We start from the raw sequence: 26,367 nt of genomic DNA on the forward strand, positions 1-26,367 counted from the left end.
ATCACATATTTGATTGAGAGACAAGCTTTCATTTTTCTGCTGTGACACACGCTAAACGTCATTTTATAAGACCATCAATAACTTGTGAACATAACAAAATAAATATGATCTTTATATTGCCGGCGTCTGATTTCTCAATGAAAATTATTTATAGTTTATGCCCGACTAGTTTGACACAAAATATTTATTTCAAACGTATTTTTTCTATGCAGTATTTCGCAGTCCCTAGACTGGCATAGCGACTGAAGTGTAAAGACTGATCATATTGCCTTTATTTGAAATATAAATAGAGATACGTTACGATTGGTGTGCTAATGTAATACCTGAAGATTTAAATATGTACTTAAGGTATTATTTTTTATTATTTTCATTTATTCATTTATTATATTTCATTTATACACATAATTATATAGTTTTTGAGCACACTAAATTAGACTTAATTCTAATGGACCAGTGAAGTTTCCATATTATATTACATGGTTAGGTTATCTATTAACTATTTTTATTTTTTCAAGTACAATAATATCAGGGAAAAAAACATAACTGAAAGTAGTTTAAATATTAAATTAAAAGAATAAAAACATGCTTAAAGTAATTACAGGAAAAGTAATAGTTTAAGTTTATGTTAAATCAGCATTGACATAAGTGGAAATAATAATAAAAATGAAAAAACGTATTAAAAAGGAAGAATTGAAAAAAATAAGAATAAAAAACACGCTCAAATGCTAAAAAAACATTTTCAAAAAGGAAATATATGTTTATATATTATATTTTAAGAAATTAAAAAAGAACAGATGAAATCAACAATAAAAGATATGAAAGACAATAAATTAAAGTTAATTTAAAAAATAATCATGTCATCAAACTTAGAAATCTTCCTTGAAGGAGTTATTGAGATATTTGCGAAAAACTTTGAAAAAAGAATTGTGAGATTTCTAATTATGCTTCACCAACTCTGTGGAGAATGCTTAGTTTGCGGTGTCAAGTAGTATAATTGAAATCCGTTTTTGCAAGATTTAGAGACGGTTTTGACATACGCTATTATTCATGTAGGTTGGTTTTTATGTATATATTTTTTTGGCATCAATAACTAATTTTCCGTTTTTGGTGGAGATTTCTAAGTTTCCTTCTTATACCCTTATATGATTAATATTTTAAAGCATTAACTTTATGGTCAAATATTTAATTAAATTTTAGTATTGGGTGTCATCATAAGTTTTGTAAGTTTTTTCCAAATTTAAAACGAGTACCAAAAGTCGAACAAAATGATGCAGGTTATACGCCATTTGATTTTTTTTTTCTAATCTATAAGATGTTGTGTCTGCTTTCACGTTATATACATTATTTTATTTGATTACAAGCCTTCAAAATGGAATGTCAAGTAGACGAAAGTGAGCATTTTCGACATCTTCTGTAAGCGTTCAATCAAGGAAATAAAAGGGCTAAAAACGTATCGTAGAAATTAAAAACTTACAATTGAACATTCTCCTTATAACAATTAAAAATATTTAATTGTATGAAAAAGTGTATGAAGTAAAATATTTTGACGATTTTATTTATTGAAGGCATAATTTCAAGTAAAATTTTAGAAAGATGCCATAAAATTTATGTAATTTAAAATGCTTGAGATGCTTGTATTTCTTCTCCAAAACAAAAATTTATGATTTTGCTGCCTCAGTTCGAATGTTCAATTTATTATCTTTAAATCGTTTGAACAAATGTTACTTTAAGTCTTTATATGAGAATCAGTAACAAAGTTTGGTCTAAATTTTAAAAGACGTAATCTGCCAGTCGAAAAGAAATAATATTTTAGTTAAAAAAATATTGTTTTTACTTTATGCATGTTTACGTAATGTTTTAAATGCGCGATTTTGAAAAAAAAAACAGCATTTTAAAATGGCTAGTTCGTATGATTTCTTATTTAAATAATTTAAAAGTCACTTCAAAATTGAGCGTTTTAGCCGAACGTAATCCGACACATCCGGACCGCAGGTTTCGGCCGAGCCGAAGTTCGGCCACTTTTTGGTTGAAACCAAAATCGCGGCCGAAACTTGTGTTTATCGGAACCAAAACTTTGGTCAGTCACAATGAATGAATTCTCGTTTAATAGAGGTTATCCAGCTCTTTAAAAATATTTATCAACGATAAATAACCTAAAAGAGTTAGTTGGTGATGGTCTCATCGTCTCATATCTATGTAATATAGTCAAATTTACGTTGAAAAAAACATTGGTGAATATAATTACATAGGTGTTCCTTAAACCGTATAAATACATCTCTCACTAGCGCATTTAAAATTCAAATATAATCCGCATTTCTTGATATTTTATGTCCGTCCACAAACTGTCGAATATAAACGTTCCTAATGAAGAACGAATAAAAATTTAATATTAATAATGAATACACGTGTAGTGATATAAATATTATAGGTTAGTGTGATACGTCGTAGGAAAATACTCAAAGGTTGTATTTTATAAAATGTCTCGAAACTACTGACGTATAAGAAATATCCACGTTATTTTATTTTATTCAATCACAACATAATTATTAAATTACTTAAAAACAAATACGCAGCTTGTATTGACACAACCGGATTAAACCTGTGGATGTTAAAGAGCTCGCCCCCTACCTAATAGCCCGATACTTTACGAATCAGGGTTTGGAGGGGGAGAATGACGAAAATAAGTACTCTCGGCTTACACACAATAGCCAGGTTCTTTAAAGACCCGGGCTCGGAGGGCGAGAACTATTCACGGGGACCTGCCACAGTAGATCTTCACAGGTCGCAGTGACGTCAGGAGCTCGTATAGCACTGACTCCCACCTTTAAGAATAATAATAAGACACAACCAGGAACGACTCATGCCTGTGAACTTGCCTCGACTCGTTAGAAAATCCGCGCTTGAGTCGGGGAACCACTAATTTAGCAAATGTTGCGTTCCCCTCGAAGAGATAGCAATTCAAGATCGAGTAAGCACACAGTCAGAAATTCGTGTGAGAAAGAGGTGTAACTATTTCCTAAGTTTATATCTCTGTGTAGCTCGCTTTCATAGCCACACCATTGGCTTCAAAGCCCCTCTTACTTGCCGGATCTGTTTTGATCCGATTCAAAAGATTCGGGTTTTTTCATTTATGAATTTACATTTACTGCTTTCAATGCCCCTATTGCCGTCAGAGCAACCTAAGTATAGGTATACAGTCAATTCGTCTGTCACCCTCAATAAAATTTTCCCAATCCTGACGGCGATAGGGTATGTTAGTTCATTATCTTGTTAGTAAACCGAAAGAAACAAGTCCGACCGGGAGAACCAGAACCGTTACCACCCTTCCGCCGGTCAAATAATTCAAACCCATCAAGTCCAAGAGAAAATCATTGTTCATAAATTCGCTCTATTCCTAGCACCACCCTATTCAAGACTAAAACCTAGCATCAACCTATCAAAATCTAGCATCTTAGTCAAGATCTATCAACTAATCTGTCAACCTATGTATCAACCAAACTAACAACCAACCTTATTAACCACGCGCAATATGAACATTGGCTGTCAGTGTTATTGATTATTTAGTTTAAAATGGTAAAAATATATCACACCCAGTAAAGGAAAAATCTTTCTTGGATTTTTTCTTGCAAATGGCAGGAATCGAACACGCGACGCCGCCAGATGCCCGTTTCACAGCCGTCTTCCCAACTGCACCGCAACGCCCGTCATCGATGACAATGATGAATGACAAGTTTCCAGACCTTTTGTAAAGCGTCTTGTTCGAGGAAACGGTTGTGGCCATGTGACGTATTATGTAAATAACGTTTGTGAATAATAATTTGTGCCTCTAGTGTTCATAGTCCGTGCGATATTTCTCGTTCAGTTTTTTCTTTACGTGATACTGCTGCAGTGATCATCAAATCTTGGCGGCTAACACTGTCCATGTTGACTGTCCTGTGTGTGCTACAGTATTTTTTAACTCCTGGTAATTCGTCTTTATAAGTAAATTCAACAAAAATAGCGCCACGCCATTTGCATAATGTTATGCAACAATTCAGCATACAATTTTATGCAATAATTTTTTATCTTGATGGTTATTATTTTGTCGTTTTAAGCTTATGCATGTTTAAATCAATTAAGTAAGAAGTGTTTTATTTTTATTTTTTAAATATTTTTTTAAAATTAATAAATTTCATAAAAGGTACATGTTTTTTTAAAATTCTATACGGATCTACTTTTATACATCTAATAAATGTTATCACTATAACTCTCCAAAAAAGAGACTAACTGTTGTTCTTGGAGAGTGACTTACACTGATGTAGTTGTTTATTTATAAGAGTTTATATAATTTTTAATATACGAATATATGAGAAAATAAAAACCTAGAAAAAAAACATAAAATAATAATACATTCATACTAATTAACATTTAATTTAGTTTTTACATATATCAATTATTATTTTAATTTTACTTATTCATTATTAACAAATTACAACAGGGATGGAGGATACCTTTAATAAGGGAATATAGAAGTCTAGGCATTTACAGGGCTTATGACCTGTCATTGGCTGGTTTAAGTGGCCACTTTACACACTGTGTAACATTCACCATTTTGCCTATGTTTGAAAATGGTGAATGTTACACAGTGTGTAAAGTGGCCACTTAAACCAGCCAATGACAGGTCATAAGCCCTGTAAATACCTAGACATCCATATTCCCTTATTTAAGGTGATCTCCATCCCTGTTGTAATTTGTTGATCTTAATGACTCCCGAGGGGGTGAAATCCAGTCTTTTGTCTACGAACATTTGGACAAACTCAAACATTGAAACCAACTGGTCCAAGAAGAAGTTTAAAAAATAAAAAAATGTTTTCAGGCGTTGCCTAGTATGTGAAAAAATTCAGTCAGATGAATCTCTTCGCAACAATAAAGGTTTTAGCTCTTTAACTTCACTAAAATCAACAAATGGAAGAATTGAAGAAATATGGATGTTCAAACATAGGCAAAATGGTGAATGTTATACAGTGTGTAAAGTGGCCACTTAAACCAGCCAATGACAGGTCATAAGCCCTGTAAATGCCTAGACATCCATATTCCCTTATTTAAGGTATTCTCCATCCCTGTTGTAATTTGTTAATCTTAATGACTCCCGAGGTGGTGAAATCCAGTCTTTTGTCTACGAACATTTGGACAAACTCAAATATTGTAACATATACGTATGTTATTACTATTATTATGTATAATTTATATACCGCCATTTTTGTGAAAATCACCTATCATCTTTGTGAAAATCACCTAGATATAATGTTCAGGAAAAAGTATAAATGTCTTATTTTTTGGTAAATAATTGTATTAAACACACTATAATATGTTTTTTTTTGCGTTTTAATATAAATTTTCGGAAATAGAGTTTCATGTTTGCATGAAAAAACTTATAAAATCAATTTAATCGGTACATGATCAGTGATCAGTAATTCTCATCACTATTGAAATTTGTTTGACAGCTGTCATTTTAATCAAGCCCAATTTTAAGGACTATAGTGTGTAGCATAAATTATAAGATGTTAATAAATATAGTAAATATACGATGTTCTTGCGCAAGATCTTGTGCCGAATCTTGAGCCATTTTATTTGCTGTTTTACACGGAATAGTTTCTGGAATTGAAAGTTGCGTGTAAGCATGCGCAGTATGTAGACGTTTTCGGCGCCATGACAGATAGCGGGCAGTTTCACAGTTGACAAAACGAGATCTTGCGACGGCGCCCGTGACAACTCACAATATATTATTTTGCGATCAACAATCGAAGTCAGGGGCTCGATCACAAATGACTATCGACGTGCTATAAAACGTGCTAAGTATTTGAGCGATCACAACGAACAATTATGAACACGCTGAAGTTATCGCGGTCGCGTTGCAAAACGCCGAACGCCTTCAACAATTGTTTCGTTTAATAGCTTTCTCAATTTGATCCAAATCAAATAAATAGCATGTTAAATTGTGAACAAAAAAATAAAATTAAATTATTTTACATACAGTTTATGAATATTCTCCATATTTACGAGGGTAAAATTCAAATATGTGATTGATTATGCTTTGCAAAACGTAAATATTTTGAATTTTGACATTTAATATTAGGTGTTGCCAAGCATCAAGTTGAAGTATGACAATATTAAACGAATATAATAATCCCGATCGATAACTTTCACGGATGTTTCATTGTGACCGCGCATACGATAAACAACCACGGTGAAAAATTGTTATCACGCCGCTAATTAGCACGTCGATAGTCATTTGTGATTGTGCTGCTGGTTTCCAAAATATTGCATCGTAAACGTTATTGAAAATTAGTATATCCAGAATAGATACGCAAGCGTGAAGTGAAAAAGTACAGCGAAATAAATAAGACGGAGAATAAATAATGTGACAGATACGTATTGACAGTTGAAGTTGATAGTATCACAGGCGTGAGATGCGCATGCAGATCATGGTTAAAATATTTGTTAAAAAATAGAACAATTTTTTCTAAATTTGACCATAGATTTCAACCGAATTGTGTATTACACGACACAGAATTTATTGGGTCAGATCTTGGACAAGATCAAGAACCATTTTCCGAACCATGTAATGCGAGCATTTTTACAGTTTTCCTTTTTTATATAATAATAATAATAATAAAAATTATTTTAAAAAATATGTTTACATAACACACAATGTTATAATATATAATGTATACAATAAAAATAAAAATATCCCAAAGTATAATATAAAGTACTGTGTATATTTGCACATGTTTGTTTTCTCTTGCATCTGTCTATGTAGGTAAACCCGTACCATGATAGGTGCATGTTGTATGTGTGTAGTATCGGTAGGGTATCGCACACAACACAGCAAGAAGCAACAGCAAGGCGATCTACGTAATGTAATAAATAATTTATTTTTTTTGAAAATGGGTAACTGGTTGTATCGTATTGCTTTATTAACTAATAAAATAATTCCTTTTTTTAAGCCGATCAACAGGCTTATGTAAGCCCTAACAGATTGGCATTGATGAGCATATATAACAACTTAATCTAAACAGTCATAAAATCTATTTAAATTTACAAAAGGTATAAATATGGCATAATCTAGGCGGACATGGCAAGTGTGTCGTCATGGCTTGTTTCTTGAATGCTTGCCTTTGCTGTAGGAATACACCGACAGTACCCTTTAATGAGATTTCGTTCTCTGTTCTGAGGATCTTCGCCAGAAGGGAAAATTCGATGTTAGTTTTATAATTTTCCACAGCAAAGACAGGATTGGTACGCAAGTTTCGGCGGAGTACATTAAGGTTTATCTGAGCAAGGATATCATGGAAGCTTTATTCTATAAACGAGATAGTATTTTATTTTTTATTTGTATTACAAAAGTATATAATTTCGGAAAAACTCAACATTTTCAAGACTCACCAGAAATGTCTTTTTAAATTTATTATTGCTTTTTAAAAAAATTAATCTTGTTTAAACTCTATAGTTAATAATTTGGTTTTATGCAAAGTATAAAACTCGTTTAAACTAAACCACTAGGAGTTGGATGCTTTGGATCAAATTTTTGCCTTTTAATTTTCGCAATTTTTCTCGAATACACATTTAAAAAATATATCACTTGGTTTGTGCTACGTTTTACAGGCGTATTATGTGAATTTCTATTGTGATATCAATATTATTTATGGGAAAATAGTTTTGAAGAAACATACTTCGTAGTTGGTGAGTTTGACACAATTTGCTCATTGTTGTCTACATTTTTCTCATATTTTCTAAAAGCACATACTTATGGTTTATTTTTCCATGCACTTTGTTATTTTATAAGATTAACGTTTGTGGATCGCAAGGTCGTTTGACGAACAACAGTCCGCCTTCTCCTGGCGAGTTTTTGTGGTTTCCTCATCATTAGAGCAAACGCGGAGAAAGTCCTAATGCAGGCAACAGCCGAAACATCCCACCCGATTCTTACATTATTGTAGACATAACTATAAAAAAAATTCTTTAAAGTCAATTCAGAAGTTTTTTTATATTTATTTGAAGTAAACAAATAAATAACTATCTTAAAATAAAATTAATAAAACAACTTTTTTTTAACCACAATTTTTTTTTCACCGACCGGTTTAAAACAAACAAGCTTCTTCGTCTTACGTAACTAATGAATTCTTTCCATTCGCCACACCTATTGGTTACTTGCGTCTCAAAAATAGAACCACGATTCGACAAATAGTTAAAAAAAAAACAGGCACAGACTTCTCACTAAAATAATTGTATTTTGGATTTAGTGTAGGGCCTAAAGCCCTTGCTTCTTACTTTTACGACTGGACTATAAAAAAACAGGTACTTTTATTAGGCAAACGTAAAAAAATACATTAAATAGTAATTTAGTAATTAAGTAAAATTAATACAGTTCAATGTTATACTAAGGCTTATTAATAAAAAGCCGGCTTAAATATTCGACTACCCTGGCTTACTAACAAAATGTCCGCCTTGTTTTATTTAACAATCTGACAGACGGTAAACTAATCGAATTGTTAAATAATATTATTTGTGAATTCGCTACTTACACATGAAATTTGACCCCCCCTATACCCTTTTAATCCCAGCAGTATTTTGACACTCAAAACGACACAATACGGCGTAATTGAATTTAAATCGGCAGTTGCGTACTAAGCGACGTCTACAGAGTAACTTATGGCCAAAACGTAAAACTACTCATTTATGAGTAGTTTTGTCGGGTTCAGTTTGATGTGCGTACCCGGTTTCTAGACTATTATAATTCTATAATATATATTTTTATTACAAAGGAGATGAAAAACCCCTTATAAGGGAATGTTACACAGTCAGTGTGACAGGCCATAAGTCTTGTATATGTCTTAATTTTAATATTTATTTATTTATTATTTCATATACACGGCACGTAGTGCCTTTCACTACGCAAAAAATACATATTGTGTAGAAATAAACACTTCAATACAGTAGATAAAAGAGGAAAAAAAAACATAAAAAGTTTACATGTATATATTATTTCACAATGGCTTCACTCAATGAACACGAAACATATTGTGTAAAAAAATAAAAAGTCATTATAAGGAATGAAAAATAAAATAAAAAAAACATTACATGGAATATAAAAATTAAAATGTATGAAAAATGATTTTTCTTTTTTAAGTTTTTTTTTTTAAAAAGGACAGGTAGATAAATCCTTAATCATAATTACATTGAACAAAAAAATACAAAAGTACAAAATCTAAGTTTAAGGGAAAAAATGATTTTTTTAATGTTAAAAATAAGAATAAAAAAAAAAACATGCAAAATATGTTCACTAAAATATACAAAAACTAGAAAAAAAGTAAAGAGAAAGCAATATTCCTTTTTTAAAATGATGATACGTCTCTTTGGTTATACTTATCAGTTTTTTTTTGTGTGCTAACATTGTTTTCTTCTTATTTTTAGATGAACGAGAAGATGTACAGAAGAAAACTTTTGCGAAATGGATAAACTCCCAGCTTATCAAGGTAAATTGACTATTTTTTAAAGTTCATACAATTTATCACTATATTTTTTTCATGTCTGTTACCATAATGACACTATATCAACCGAATACAAGGCAATTATCTATAATATAACGCATTCTACTTGTTTATAACCAAAATGATTTATGCTGATAAAAATTTGAAAAATTTGGACTCAAAATTAAATTACAATAGTCATTATAGAAACAATAATTAACAAGGCATACAAAATTACTGGATTTATCATGCAGCTGTGTAAATCTTTTAAAAACTTAGGTATATTATATATAATTATTATTTTGCACCACAACAGGCCAGGTGGCCTAATTATAGTTTCGAATTACAACACAGAACACCCAGGCTTGAGAAAAATGACTTCTTTTTTGTGTTCTCACCGGGAATCGAATCCGGAACCTTCCGTGCGCGAGTCAATTGTCTTGTCTCATTGTAATCAGGGCCTAGGGGTTATATTCTAAAACGCTCTCGCGGCCGTAGAAAACACTTTATCTCGTGTATTTTGTACGCAAATACACGAGGTAAATGGTTTGTCTACGGCCGCGTTTGGAATACCGATCCTGAAGAATAAGATCGATGATTATTACCTTACATTTTTCATAGCGAAAATTGTCCAGATACGCTGCAATCGCCCTACGCAACGCTCTGTGTGGATGGTGAAATGCAGGTGACGATTTATTATACTAAAACCCATTTTAATAAGAAATTGTGTTTTTCAGAATAACAAGCCCTTAGTGGAGGACTTATTTTTAGACCTCAGAAATGGAGACTGCTTACTTTCTTTACTGGAAATTCTAACAGCGCAGCAATATGTAAGTTATTTTTCATGATTTGTTATTTAGTAAAACTCCAATTATCCGTATTAACGAGTGCCAGATTTAATTGCTTTTGAAATAATACCGTGAATTGACGTCATATTAAAAACTTACTTACAAATGTTTAGCAAAGTTAATTGCACAATTAAATTAAAATGAAAACCATATTTTTTTTTTCCTGATAACGATCCGGCTATTTGGCAATCCGGATGACAGGAATTCAGATAAATTAAGTTCAATGGAATTTTTAAACTAATAATTAACACTCGTAGTTTTTTTTTTATTATTACTATTAAAAAAATGCTAGATTCTAGCTTGAATATGTTTCATAAAAAATAAGCGTAAGTAAGTGTTATAAGCGTTATATAAAAAAAACGCGTTTTTGCCATCCAAAAAGAGCTGCATATTTGTGGGAAAAGAGATAATAGGTTACAGATTACAAAGTGCTAAAAAATTGTGCTATTCAAAACAGTCATCGAATTTTTTTTTATCGAATCGAAGCCATTTAAAAATAAATCACAGTAATCCAATCAAAATTAAAAAGAACATTTGAACGTAGTTATGCAGAACGCAGCCAGCCATAGAAATGTGAAACCGAGATAATAGCATTTATGTGAAAAGAGCGAATAATTAAATCTACACAACATTTTAAATGTTTTTTACTTTGGCAAATGATAAGTAATGCATGCTTTTGTTTTTTTATAATACGGAAAAGAATGTAATCATGTATATGACCAGATACAATGATTTTTACGACCGCCAGATCTAATATTAATTAAAACCTCGTAACAAACTCTGAATGTACGAGTATGAGGTGACATTTATTTTTACGACATTTTGACATCGTGAAATTTTCAAAAGGTGATTGTTACAGTTTTTTGTATGAAAGCGGCCTGGCTGTTTAAAGCAGAACATAGAATTAACCTTCGTGAATTCGATAACGCCAATATCTATCAACAATATTTTGAGTTTGTCCAAATTTCTGTAGACAAAGACCGGATTCAACTCCCTGGGGAGCTGTTTATATTAACATATTACAACAGAAATGAAGAACATTTAAGAGAAGGTAATTTAGAAGTCTAGGCATCTACAGGACTTATGACCTGTCAATGGCTGGTTTAAGTGGCCACTTTACACACTGTGGAACATTCACCATTCTGCCCATATTCTAACATCTATATTCCTTCAATTCTTTCATCTGTTGATGTTTTTCACCTGGTTCATGAAGAAGTATAGAAATTGAAAAAATAACATTTTCAGGCGTTGCCTAGTATGTAGGTGAAATAATTCAATTAGATGAATCTCACCCGCATAAATAAAGGTTTCAATTTACGCAAAACTGGCTTTTTGCAGTTCGCCGGTTTTCCTTGTATACCCACGATATTATCTATCAATTAGCTATTATCCGCATTTGACATATTGAAGATGTATCTTGTGTATTGTTTTATCATAAGCAACATGTAAAAACAAAATTAAAAGCTATGATTGTTACCAAAACACATAAGTGCGGTTGTTGATCTTTTACTTTTTTTTTTGCTTTTCTCAGATAGAACTAACTCAACTCTTATAGGATTAAATAATACTATCATTAATTTCTATGCTTTTAGAAACGTGAACGTGGGAAAATGCGGGTTCACCACTTGAACAATGTCAGCAATGCTCTTTCCATTCTGGAGCAGAACAACGTAAAGTTAGTCAACATCAGCAGTAATGACATTGTGGACGGGAACCCAAAGCTAATTCTAGGACTGGTTTGGAGTATTATCCTCCACTGGCAGGTCCACTATCATCTCAAGGATCTCATGTCTGAATTGCAGCAGACCAATCTGGAGAAGACCTTGCTAGCTTGGTGCAGACAGAATTCTAAGGTATCCTAATATTTTTTTTGAGATTAAAGAAGAATAAAATGGAAATTTACGTTATGATTTACTCAAACATTGCAATTTTGTGACCGTTTGCAACTAGTTTGATATAACTGTGATTGAAATTGGGAATCAAGCTGAGGTAGTGGGATTCGAAAAAAGGGACAGTCTTGTTCTGAAACTGGTCAGCGCATTCGTCTGTGTCCAGGCGGATAAAGAATACAGTTCTGCGTGAAAAATAGAACCAGAATCCTGGACGACTTTTAACTCGTCAGATACTCTCAGGTAAAAATCTTGAAAAAGGAAATGGAATTAAGAGAAGTCCGCCTCGTAGTGTAGTGGTTGGCACGTCCGCCGATCATTATTTTGGTTCTGGGTTAGATTCCTGCAAAGGTTGATATGAAATATTGTTTTAAAATGTGGATTTACACTGTAATGTTTCATGGTCCCTGGACTTGAACCCGAAGCGTAATAGCCTCGCCACACTATGCTCCTTGCGCTGCTCCTTATTTTGCTCCTCGCGCTGCCGCCCTCTCGCTCGATGTTGCCCTCTCTGCTCACACACTGCTCTACTCGCGCAATTAATCGCGACGCTCCGCACTCGTCATTTGTCTTTCTATACAATGGACGATGAAACTGTGACAGCGTGCGCGCTACGCATTTTTAGTAAAGCTAATTATATTAATGTCATACAGAGAAATATACATCATTCAAAAATGACGCGTGTGTCTTGTGTGAGCGCTCGATGCGTACTGCGACCGCGCGATTATGTGGCCAGCTACTCGCGCTCATATTGCCGGTCCTTTGACTCGCGCTCAAAAACCGACAAAATAGAGAGCGGTGGGCACGACGAGGAGCATGACATGCGGCATGACGAGTAATGTTGCCACACTACGTCTCTGCCTCCTTTCCTCGCTACTTCCCATGGCACTCGTCAAGCGTGTGGCAGGCCTATAAGACTGATCACCTTAACTTCATATAACAAAAAAGCATTTAGTCTGTATTTGGTTTACCAATGCAGTGCAATGACGATGATGTTAAATTATCTATTTAGTAAAAAAAAAAAAAATTTTTCAACATGCTCATATTTCAATATTTAAAATAAATAATATCTCTTATAAGGAAAGGTTTAACTAATCAAAACATTATTTTATTATGTCTTGTATTTTAGAACTACGCCGGAGTGGACATTAAAAATTTCTCCACATCATGGTCAGATGGGCTGGCCTTCAACGCCCTGATCCATCGCTGGAGACCGCACCTGTTTGACTTTTCAAGCATTGCCAAGAAGCATCCCAACGCTAGACTAGAACATGCATTCAGAGTTGCTCAGGAACACCTTGGAATTGATCGGCTTTTAGACCCTGAAGGTAAAATATAATAAGGAAGTTCACTCTAAGAGTATTAAATTGTACTGCATAGTTTCTTGAAAATGTTTGAAAAAATTATAAAAATTAAATTTAATGAAAACAAACTACTTTGCATGACGTCACTAGTTCTTCCAAATCAACCAATGATAAGAGAGTTGTGATAGATTTCCGGTTTACGGTAACATAACTGACTAATCAGCAGTACTCATCGAGAAGAAAGGGAAGAGAACTTACACACGCAAAATAATTTAAAAAATACAAAGCTTTTAGAAATCTGGCTTAAGGCTGTTGTCTGGTAAAACGAACGCAAAATTAGGAAATCATACGATTTTGCCATTTTAAAACGAATGTTTTTTTTTAATCGCGCAATAATAAAAAAATAAAAAAACATACAAACTGTATGAAGGTAAATACGTACGTAAATAAGATGTTGTTTCAAATTAAATATTACAACCAGAATTGTCTTCTTAAAAAAAAAAAGAGAATACCATTAAAAAAAAAAAGGTTACCGAAGGCATAATTTTACATAGTAATAAAATAAAATGTCACAAAAATGTATGTGCTTTAAAATGCTTGTATTTCTTTTTAAAATCAAAAAAATAAAATTTGGCTTCGGCCACTTTCATCTTCAAATTATTTCTACAAATTTTTGTTCAGTACTTAGTCTTTATTGAGATCCCAGATACCTAAGTTTAGTCTAAATTTGAAATGGCGTAATCTGCCGGTTTAAAAGTAATTATATTTTAGTTACATAAAACTTTTAAGAATATTTTTTAACAGAAATACATTAAAAAAAATATTGTTTTTATCTAATTTATGCGTTTTTATTTTTTTATCATTGCGCGATTAAAAAAAAACATTGGTTTTAAAATGGCAAAATCGTATGATTTCCTAATTTTGCGTTCGTTTTACCAGACTACTGCCTTAACAATCTTGGCTTAGTTTAAAAACTACTGAACTTCCTCATTGTGTGATTATTATTATATACTGGTGTAGGTTTTTTAATTTTTTTGATTGTTTACCCCATTTAAAGCTTTTAATTATGATTCCCCCGCAATAATTGCCGAAAAAACCCCGAATGTCTACAGTTTTGGAAAAGGTACCAAAAGGTTTCCGAAACCATAAAAGTACTTAGGGTTTTTACTCCCTTGCGCCAAGAATTATTAGAATTGCTGATACAAATCCTAAACTTGACTTCTTTGGCAACAAATTATCTAAAACAGCCTTAATGCAGGAGACTGCTGCAAGACATTGCATAGATATATATATAGTACCATTAAGCGTATTGTCTAGTTGTTTATTGAAATTTATGTTTATGTAATGATTTTTATTTGTAGTATTCTTCAATAATATGCATTCTTTCACTTTCCATTTTGATGTATCCTAACTTAACACAGGCTCTTGGCTTCATAGACTTAGGGATACGTTATTTATTTATTTGTAACATGTATCTTTATATGAATAAAAAAATAAAAATTGTTAAAAAATCTAATTGTTATATATTCTTATCTTATGATTACATAAATGTATTTTTAACACAAATTCGTTGTGAATCTGGCGTCATTAACAAAACATTAAACTTGATTTTTTTCTTTACAGATGTTAACACTTCTGTTCCGGATAAAAAGTCCATCATGATGTATGTAATGTGTATGTTCCAATCCCTTCCGCACTCGGGAGAGGATGTCGGAGATATTGACATGTCTGTTCACTCCGATAACATGAGTCCGCTAGGATCACCAACAGCCTTAGAGGTAAGAAAATCAATGAAAAAAAAAGCAGAGTTAATTTGAAATATACCAATATTTTTAATACATTCAAATCGTTAAATTTATCCTCTTAGGATTTCTCAGTCATCTCAACTGAGATGGAAGAATTTTTCAATATTACAATGCATACAAATATATAACTGATTGAAAGTGTAAATATTAAATTTAGGGGAATTCAATACAACAGTAGGTACTAAATAATAAATTCTTATTATCTTGTTTCATTTGAATTTTTCCAGCTTATTATTAATAGGGATCAGACATTAAACACCCGCATAGTAAGTGGGTACATGAAATAATAAAATGACTAATCAGTAAAAACAACTTAACTTTTTGGCTTGCAGTTTTATGTAACTATCACTTTAGCTTACTGACATCAAATTACATAGAAAGTTATGAGCTGCGAGTAAAAAAAAAGAAAGCTAATACTTGAAGAAATATGAAAAAAGGGACCTTTTAGTTATGTGTAACCATTAATGTGTACAACAGGGCCTGTATTGATTACGACAAATAACTATTTCGAAATGTAAATCAATCATCAAACATGTTTCAAGATTAAGTACATAAGGGTTCCATAAAGACGGGCATTCACTTAACATAAATTCTAATATATTTATCCATTTTAGGCCCCTCAAAGTAGACCTTTATCCCTCGCAACAAATTCATCAGCCGAACTCGGAGGCTACGGCTTGGCTCTAGAGGAAGTATTAACTTGGTTACTAGAGGCTGAAGATAGACTGAATTCTCACCCCAAGTTGACCGATGACCTTAATGGAATCAAAGAACATTTCCATAACCATGAGGTAAGATGCAATTTTTATGCCGCATATTTTGATTTGAAATTGAGACTTAAACGAATAGGCAGCTTAATGGCTAGGACATTTGGTTCAAACTGAGGGGTTTTCTGGTTGGATTCCCGGTAGGATCGCAATAATTTCCTATGATTTTCCTCATACCTAAGTGCTTTACCATTCAGGGTATTATTTTATATTTTATTCAACTGCATCAACCAACCGGCCTCTGATCATGCCGATAGTCATAATAGTAGTCAGGCAGCTGAACTTGATCACTTTGGAGATCGACATCTTTCACATCAGTGAAACTGTGTTTAAGAGGCAAGTATTCTTGCTTTGATGATGATGATAAATATGTGTTAATTTTGTTTTGTTTTGTTACCGCACCATTTCTTCAAGGATTTTTCAGCACAGTCTTTTGAGGTAATTGATATTTAAAATTGGTAGTTTTTTTTCAACAGAAATTTATGCTGGAACTATCTGAGAACCAGGTTCGGGTCGGTGCTGTGCTGGAAGAAGGAGCAAGGTTACTCGGTGAACAGCGATTATCTCGGGATGAAGCTTCGGAAGTGAGGGTTCAGATGAGGCTCCTCAGAGAGCGATGGGAAGATCTAAGACTACGCGCCATGGACCACCAGAGTCAAGTCCACGCCGCACTGATCAAAGGACAGCAAGATCAGATTGATAAGTTCAGGTATCACTGAATTAATTTATTGGCGTAATTTATAAAATAAATGATTTAATAATTGAAAGGATGACACTTTAATCCACTTGATATAACAGTAACGTTGATTAATTCACCTATTTTTTGCATTCTCGGCATGTTTTGAGAATTCATAATAGGAAACAACTAAATGTTGTTAAATACTTGTATATAACCACTTATCATCTTTTTTATGCCTACCGGTTTCGAGACGTACCCGTTTTTTTGTCAGGATACCAATTTAACCAACATGCAAAACCTCGATAAACTTGAACCACGTCACATAAGGTATATTTTTGGTCTTAGGAGGTACGTTCACATTTCTGATTATCATAGGCAACTAAAATGGCTCAATATTAGACAGCGGAAAGACTATCACTCCCTCTCACTTCTGTATTGAAATTCAACGCTTATCAGTTCATGGTTTACCTCTTCATTCTAATTCTCACAACACCCTCTTAATACCCATCCACAATTCCTCTTTCTTCTCTAACTCATAGAGTGTCCATGCGGCTCGACTGTGGAATCATCTCCCATCCACTATCAAAGATGTTACTACGGTATCTCTGTTTAAATCACATCTGAAGAAACATCTCTTTTCTCTTCCTTAATCTCTCCTTTTCTCTTTATTCCTTTTCCCCATTGAGTAATAGTATTGATTTAAGGTCGTTTATATACAACTACAGTTATTTCTATTTTTATGTATCTTGCTTTTTTATTTTCTTTTGAATATGTTTTGCAACTTGAATTATAAAAGGAAAACTTTTATTTTATCAGTTGGTTGGAAGAAATTGCCGTTTGGCAATAAGCCTGCCAATGTAAAATTAACATTATGTACAAAAAGTTAAATAAATAAAAAAACCCCCCTACACACCTTCACCATAGTTGCACAAAAATATAAAAGCAACATGCTATTCATTTTTATATAGCTGCGTTTTACATAAATTTATATTACTTCAAGTAAGTCTCGAAACCGGTAGACATAGAAAATTCGGTAAGTGGTAATATATAAATATTTAATGATATTTGGTAAAATGTTTGAAAGTTAATGCTTTCAATATTAAAAATCACCTATTTTTATTTCAGACAATGGCTCACCCAAACCGAGGACCGCATCTCCAGAATGGGAGCCTTTAGTGGAGGACCCAAAGAAGTAGACGCCCAAATAGAAAATGTGAAAGCATTGCAGTCCGATTTGGAAGACCAGCAATCATTGGTCAATTTACTGGCCAATTGTGTTGTGGTGGTTGACGACGACCAACAAGACAATGGTGAGAGTCCTAGGTTTGGTTCCTGGCATGGTGGAAATGGTATTTTGATTTCAAAGGTGGTTCTCCACTGCAATATTTCATTGTTCCTGGATGCATATTCGTAAATTCCTAAATAGCTAGTGGCTTCGTAAATAACAGACGTGTCAGATCCCTGATGCGTTATCACTTCAGTTATAACCGAAACAGACCAAATTCTTTTATCAAAAACTTATATGTTTTTGTTGAGCGACGCTAGCAGGCGCTACTCAGGGGTGGGTTTGTGGCGTTACAAAATTGAATAATGACTCAAATCTGTTTATTTCAGGGGTTTGTGAGATAGAAGACCAGCTACGCGCTCTCGGAGAGCGATGGTGTCACACTTGTCAGTGGACAGAGACTCAATTGAACAGACTTACGCTTCTCCAGAGCAGGTGGCAGTCCCTTGATGTACAGTACACTCAATTACTGCATTGGATCAATGAGAAAGAGGTGCAGCTAAAACAGGTAACACACCTTGTGAATTTGGGGAGACTCCAGCCCATCATATTTCTCATATAACTAGACACATTTCTCTAGAATTCTGTAAAATTCCATTTGGATCGTGATATTAATTTTATAGTGAAGTAATATCGTCTCGTAAATGTAGTGTCTGGAAATTTGACATTTTTACACTAAATATTCTTTTGTTGGTGTAGTTGGCTATATTTTTTTTCCATGTAACTGCTGATTTGTTTGAGTGAAAATTTGTTATTGTAAGTTTTTAAAGAATAGTCCAATAACTTTATGTTCATATCAAGTCTAAGTGGTGTTTTGATCCAACTTACTCCATTTTACTGAAATCATTATGGATTTGAAAATGTAGAAGCCTTTGCTTAAATGGTTCAGAAAAAATATTAAGGCATCGACATGAAGCATTAGGGTAGTTACCTGTAGCTTTATCCCACTGCATTCTCTTGGCCATGTTGTGGACCAACAGTTTGCTACTTAGAACAGATGGGTTCACAGTGACCCAGTTTTTCAGGCTGATAAATGGTTATATCGAGGACTCATCCATTTTGGAGAGTATTAATTTTTATGTTATGTATGGATATCTCTGATAGCGTCTTTTACCTGACTGTTTTATCTCCCAGGTTCCAAAATCAACCTGCCTCTCCTCATATCTCGTCATGGCTAAGCATTATCACTTTGGAGGAGATTGACATCTTTCACATATATGAAACTATGTTTAAGAGTCAAATACTATTGCTATTGGAGATTTGAGCTTTTATGATATTGGGCCATTGCCTAAGGGTCCCTGGTCTGATGTGTTGTCCCAATTTAACACCTTAAATTATTTGTATAAATTGTAAAATGAAAATGAAATTAAAAAAAATTATAAAATTGTTAAACATAAAATTCAGTTTTAAAACATATTTTGTTATTATTTTGTTTAATCCTGTTATTTTCAGTTAAAATGTCAATAAAACGTTTTTTTTTCTTTTCTTTTTAGATGGAAGCTAACCCTGCAAGTGAAATTGGTGAAGTATTGGAACGTATTAAGCAGATACAGTATGTGAAACACTCTATGGATATGCAGCAGCAAAATCTAGCTGCTCACCAAGATATGACTAACCAACTTATTGATGAATCCAGTTTAACCCCTCTGCATGAATTTGTCAACAGAGTTGAGGGTCTGGGTGATAAATTTGAAGCTCTGTTTCAGATTATTGAAATTCAAGAGCAAAGGGTAAGCCAGCACTTATTCAAATATTTTAATTTCGTCAATGAAATAAGATTTGAGTTGTATTAAACCGCACTTCTGTCAAATTAATTTTAATTAAATTAGTTTTCTATATTATGTTAATCTTATTTGGTTGTACTATTTCAGATCAAGGACTTGGGTTTTGAATTCAATGTTAAAGATTATGTATCTCAAGACCCTTCAATGGAAGGCTCGTTCACTACAACAATTGAAAAAACAATCACAATTAAGAGTGACTCAGGAAAGACAGAAGAACACAGTCAATCGAAAAAACCTCGGCTCTCAGGGGACAAAGCATTAGAAGAATTTGATGAAACCTTTACTGCACTCCATAATTGGCTACAAGTCATGGAGAAATCGGTTGAAAAATGTAAGGCCAAGCTAGAAAATGAAAAGGAAAAAATGGAAGAGAAGTACAAGGCGGTCAATGAAATAACCAATGAAATAGACTGTCAGAAGGCTGATATTGATAACTTAGATGATGTCTGTAAGAAGTTGTTTGACAATACCAAAGGTATGTTTTAATTGAGCATTGTCTCACGTGCTTTTAAATTCTCGTATTTTATCTTAAAACATGTTGATTATTGTGTTATTTATTTTTTCAGATTCTGATTACGAAAGCCAAAAAGAGGATACAGCCAATCTTAGAAAACGGTACACTAAATTACAAGAAGACGTTGACTATTGCCAAGATGTCATGAAATTCTTGAATGAAAGAAATTTGTTCAATGTTGAGTTAAGTCTTCTGGAAAAGGTCCTCGATGGATATAAAAAGTGGATGGAATGTGCTGTCAAACCAACTGATCAAAATAAGTATTTGGAACAATGCACTAATATGTTGCATTCTCTCAAAGAAAATGAACCTAAAGTACAAGGTCTCCGAGAGAAATCGAGGCATATATTATCCAGAAATTTCCCAGCCATTGATGTATCTAAGGTACAATCTGATACCATCAGACTGAATGAACTTTGGCAGACTACTCTCAAATCAATGGTAAATAAAGAACGAGACTTAGTCAAAGCTTTGGATACAACTCCACCTTCTAGGTATTCCGAAGAAGTCTCTTACTTAAATACCAAAATTGACAGTCTTGAGAGTGTTCTCATGATAGAACACGCTATCATTTCTGACAAGAAAACCATTGAGAGGAAACTGAAAAATCTTAAGGACATAGAAGATGGACTAACTGAAGCAGAAGAGGCCTATTCCTATGTCAACAAAGTCGGCAATGATATGTATAATAGACCCGGACTAGATGCTCAAGGAGAAAGATTGAAATTTGAATTAGACGATCTCAATACAAGATGGGCAGATGTTAAAATGATTTTGAAAGAAAAAATACTTAAACTGTCCAGAGGTTAGTCTTTATTTTGTTATAATCAATCAGTTATATTTTATTTCTTGCTTTACCTACAGGTGTAATTTCTAATCGTGTTTATTTTCAGGTATTGAAATGTTGGATGAATTTGATGTAGAATCTTCAAACATTCTCAGTTGGTTAGCGACCGTGGATAAATTTGTTAAAGATGAAAGTTACATTCCTGTAGGAGACGTCGATACTTTGGAAGCAAAACTCGTTCAAAGCAATGTAAGATCATTTTCAAATCAATCAATATTTTTGTTCTTATGAATAATGAAATAACCTAAATCTCTCATTCCTAGGGTCTGCAAGATGACATTGATACAGTTAAACCTAGCTTAGTAAAAGCAAGTACAACAGCTAATAAAATCCTCGAAAACTGTGACGAAGTACTCTCCAAAGAATTGAAACAAAGTTCCGATGAACTCAACAAGCAGTGGAAAGAAATCATTGACTCTGCCAACCAACATAATGAGAAACTGCGTAGGGCTTTAGAAAAAACTGAGAAGGTGATTTTGGAAATTGGGGGATTCGAGAATTGGTTGAACGAGACTGAGAAGGAGATACCTTCTGATGCAGAGTGTAACGTTTCCAACTCGGGAGAACTGTTCCAAGTTAAGACTAAATTCCAAACACTCAAAGAAAAATGCGATGCGAGGACCGAAGAATTCCGCAATTTGAATGAAACAGGTAAAATAAAAAAAATGTATAAACACCTATAAATTTAATGCCCCTGTCCTTATTTAAGTATACACGGTTTTTCAGGGCCAGACTGCGAAACTTCAGTTCATTCATTCCTCATGGTAAGCTTTAAAAAAAATTCTAAAATTTTTTTCCAAAAAGTCATTATTTAAAAAAAATTAAAATATATGATTTCAAAATAGAGTAAATCTTTAATTTCTCGAACAAGCATCCCTTCCGCAAAACCCATAAATTTTTTACCTTTTTTTAAAATAACTTTTTGGAAAAAAAAAAATTAGGATTTTTTTTAAAGCTTACCATGAGGTATGCTCCCCTGAAGTTTCGCTGTCTGACCCTGAAAATTGTGTATATATCTTTTGCGAGTGAATTAAGTAAAAAATTAATTGTTGATTTTTCTCTCAAACCTCTGAGATTATTATTTTTTTACTAAATTGTTTGTCAGTTCAGTGCAGGTAAGTAGTGCATGTAACTCATGGATGTATGTGATATGTATTTAAATGTAATGGAGACAAATTAATAAATGAATCACATAAATAATTAGTAAAAATGTGTTTTTCAGGAAATGACATGATGCTCCAGTCAGATGGGAATCCCTTGACAGATTTAGCTAGAAGATTCACGCATTTAAATGCTCGCTGGACTCAAGTCACCGATTCAATATATGAACGCTGCAAGTAAGTAGCTTCATCTTAGAATTGAAGTGGTATTTAAGTTTTTTTTTTTTTTAATCTACACTGACCACAAATTGAAATTGTAAAGATAGATCACACTACCATAAACTCAGACTTTAATAATATTAAATTATTGTGATCTTTTCAATTATGGGTATTTTTAAAAAATTTTATTGCAACCTTAATTGAATACATATAAAAGGTATTACACAGATAAATTTTGAAAAAAATGTTAATGGGAGAAATAGTCTAAAATTGAATTAAATAACAAATTATTATTATTATTCTTTATACATAGGATTCACCGAATTTCTTATAATTCAGTCAATAAATAAATTATAACTATAAAATATAAATCAGTAAAATATAAATCATTAAAATATAAATCAATAATTAGTAAACGAATTTGAATCAAAAAACTAAAATGAATAAATTAAAATCAACAATCGCCAATATAATGCCTAGCTGTTTTGTCCTGCAAATACTCATCGACTCTAAAGTAGCTCTTTCCAAACAGGCTGTGCTTGACAAAATCTTAAATTTTTTTTTTGGCGAAGCCTGAATTTCAAGAAGTACCTTATTGTAGAATCGAATGCATTTGAGGCAAAATACTATTATTATAAATTAATACTTTCTACACACGATTTAGTGCCGATTACTTGAGTTTAAAAATAAATAAATAGAATTCCTTACACTCTTTTCCTCTCTCTATTTCCATATACATTTATATTCATAACAAAAATTACAAAACAAAAAATAAGTTACAGAAATATATGAAGGTTACTGAACTAAATTAAAAGCCAAGGTTTAATAATCCACCTATAAGGTGAAGCAGCGGTCATAAATGTAAATTTAATAAAAGTAACAGAATTACCTATCTTTTCTTTCATTCGATGTCCTAATGTATTTCGGAAAAACCTTTGTAATTTTTACAATTCTTATATTGGATACTGTTTCAGGGTAATTCAAGAAGCATCACACGAGTATGGAGAACTCCGCGCTTGGTTAACCCAAGAAAAATCTTGGCAAGATGGGCTGCATCGTAAACTGTCCAAGAGTCCGAATGATCCCGCTGATGCTGAGGAAATATCTGACGAACTTTACGTAAGTAAATAAAATTATTTAGTGCGGAAAGACTTATATCCTTATTTTATTCTCATTTTAATACACTGTGTTCAGAAAGCTAGAAATATCCTAATAATGACAATCACATAGAGACCAAATTTTTGTTACGTTTAAAACATAATCTGTACTCAGTTTTTATTATACTTGATACTCTTATCAAATAAAATTTGAATCACTCCTAAACTTTTGTCTTTTAAATGTAGTACGTGGTTTCATGATCAATTAATTGATAAAACATAATATCGTCTATGTAAGTTCAACACCAGAAGAACCATTTGTCTAAATGTTTAGGAGGGATTTACCTTGCAATTTCGCAAAAAAAAAAAGTTTGAATATAATTTATTTTGTGTTGTTGATTTGTAATGCAACTTTGGACTCCCGAATATTTTATTTTGTGTTGTTGATTTGTAATGCAACTTTGGACTCCCGAATATTTCAGTGATTCTAGGAATTACTTTTTTATTTTCTCCAATAACGATTCTGTCAGAAAATTCATCATCCTCTTAATCCTGATGGACACAAAATTCTTCCGTTTCGAAGGTGTTTAAACTTTGCTAGATATGCCGTCGTAGCTCTACTAAAGTCTGTTCATTTTTACAAGAATTTCTAAATAAACAAACCAACTGCGTGATACCCGACTGAGAATAGCCTATTTCACATATATAATCTTAATCTAAACGGCACGGTAAAATTATAATAGATTGAAATTTATTCAATTCGTTTGTACTTACATAATCTAAATTTGATAGTATTTATATTTTTCTTTTTTTTTATTAAACTCCATAGTTAATGACTTTAATAAAAACTCCCCGGTTAATATATTATTAAAAAAAAAAAAAATCTTGGCATTCTTATAATTTACCCAAATATTTAAATTTTGGTGACCATTTTTAATGAGTTGTAAATAACTTACTATTAGAAAATAGAAATCAAGTTGAAGTAGAGTGGGCTACGAACCTCCGACCTCTGATCCGTGAGTTCGCAACACTAGCCACGGGACCACAGCCCAATTCAGATAATAAAGTAAAACTTAACAAGAGATATTTTAATGATAATTAATCAGATTCTTTATTTAAATTTAGCGAGTACTCTCAGGTAAAAATCCTGCAATCCTGAAATCGACTGGAGATAGTCGGTCTCATGGTGTACTGGTTATTGCGTTTGCCAGGCATTAAATAAATAAATAATTGTAAAACAATAAATATCGATCCACGGTATTGTATATTATCATGCGGTGCAGATTTTTGCCGTGGTGTGAAATGGGCCAATCATGCGATATCACGCAGTGGGCTCATAGTTTGCACGTGCACAGGGGTCTAGTCTCCGTGAATGTATGGAAGATGCTACCATCGGATTATTTTTTTAGTTTTTTGTGACTTTTTGACATTCTTGGGCTGATTTTTTTATGAAAATTTAATATTTTGGCATCCCGAAGCTGTGCTTGGCTACCTATAAACGGGATATATGGTACAATTACACTAGTCACAATAACAAATTTCAATGTTATCCAAATTGCATTAGATAATTACTATGTGTTTCAGTTGTTATTTTTCCCAGATATTGTTCATAATAAATATCATCCAATATTATTTTAGGATATTGAGAATTACGTTCGCAACCATTCCGATGACCGTTTGTCGCGAATTCAAAGTGTTGGAAAACAACTCGTCGATGCCCATATCATGCCTGAAGTGATATTAGCCGAAGTGGAAGGAGTTACAAGTCGATGGCATGCACTTAATAAGCAGGTTTGAATTAATTCATACTCCTTTATTTATGAATCTTGTTCTCTTTCCTTTTTATGAATATCTTAACCTCATTTGCTTTATTTCAAATATGTTGTTAATCTTCTGGAACACATCTTCTTTAAGCATGAAGGTGATTGAAATTTAATTTAATTAAATACCACATATTTAAGTTCTGATATCAAAAAACAATTATACAGTTAATACACCTTGTGGTGATTATATAGCTTTCTCTCCATGTTTGGCATCCATAAAAGATTGCTTGTATGATGCCAAGGAACTGTTAGTTGAAAGTATTGCCACACAGGTGCAACCAATTAATGTCAGGGATGTAGTAAAAGTCCCTTTAGCATTTTTACACTACAGTATTTTATATACTTTTCCTTGACTGGTATCTGCAAGCAAGACTGGCTTTAATATAACGAATCGACTGTGTTTAGGACAAGGGCTTCAAGTCACAATTTAGAAATATATAAATATTTTAGATCTAATTGCTAAAAGCATGATAAATCATTAGCTCACCCTCACAGCGCGGGCGAAAGAACCGCTCCTAATGAAAGTTGGAGGCTTCTAACGTGCACCTGGAAGAAGTACTAGAAACTTTGCTGTTCGCGCGTGTGACGCATGAAATGATCTCTCTCGCCCCTGAATATACCCGTATTATCGAGAGTGAGACAGACGTAAAGAGTGTGTGTGACAATTATATATTAGGATTACTCTTTTACTATGTACGCAATATGCGTAAACTTTCTATTGTATCGGTGATTTTATCTTTTTGCTTTTCTGTTCCTAATAAGCATTAATTATTTGATAAAAATATATTTTAACCGATATGTAAATGTATGACGAAGGAATGCCGAAAATCTTAACCCATAATTTATTATATTCATGGAGATATTAAAATTATTAGATGTAATGTGTACAAGCTACAC

The 26,367-nt window shown here is 32.8% G+C and overlaps 1 protein-coding gene across 3 annotated transcripts in view; it reads left to right on the forward strand.

Moving 5' to 3' along the window:
* The window catches only part of LOC148284270 (dystrophin-like), a 404,658-nt gene that overhangs the window by 81,853 nt on the left and 296,438 nt on the right, over positions 1-26,367 (forward strand). For all 3 annotated transcript variants that reach the window (XM_088242412.1, XM_088242414.1, XM_088242413.1), the window contains 17 exons: positions 9,454-9,515; positions 10,247-10,339; positions 11,950-12,210; positions 13,376-13,574; positions 15,174-15,328; positions 15,970-16,146; positions 16,599-16,831; positions 17,927-18,111; positions 18,416-18,594; positions 19,580-19,816; positions 19,958-20,345; positions 20,437-21,189; positions 21,278-21,420; positions 21,495-21,882; positions 22,454-22,568; positions 23,525-23,669; positions 25,286-25,438. In XM_088242412.1, the coding sequence (XP_088098538.1) occupies positions 9,454-9,515; positions 10,247-10,339; positions 11,950-12,210; positions 13,376-13,574; positions 15,174-15,328; positions 15,970-16,146; positions 16,599-16,831; positions 17,927-18,111; positions 18,416-18,594; positions 19,580-19,816; positions 19,958-20,345; positions 20,437-21,189; positions 21,278-21,420; positions 21,495-21,882; positions 22,454-22,568; positions 23,525-23,669; positions 25,286-25,438 (3,866 nt within the window). The remainder of the gene's footprint in view (positions 1-9,453; positions 9,516-10,246; positions 10,340-11,949; positions 12,211-13,375; positions 13,575-15,173; positions 15,329-15,969; positions 16,147-16,598; positions 16,832-17,926; positions 18,112-18,415; positions 18,595-19,579; positions 19,817-19,957; positions 20,346-20,436; positions 21,190-21,277; positions 21,421-21,494; positions 21,883-22,453; positions 22,569-23,524; positions 23,670-25,285; positions 25,439-26,367) is intronic.

Source organism: Micrasema longulum, unplaced genomic scaffold (genome assembly GCF_059751315.1).
Source record: "Micrasema longulum isolate JH-2025_06_02 unplaced genomic scaffold, ASM5975131v1 h1tg000136l, whole genome shotgun sequence".
Lineage (NCBI taxonomy): Eukaryota > Metazoa > Arthropoda > Insecta > Trichoptera > Brachycentridae > Micrasema > Micrasema longulum.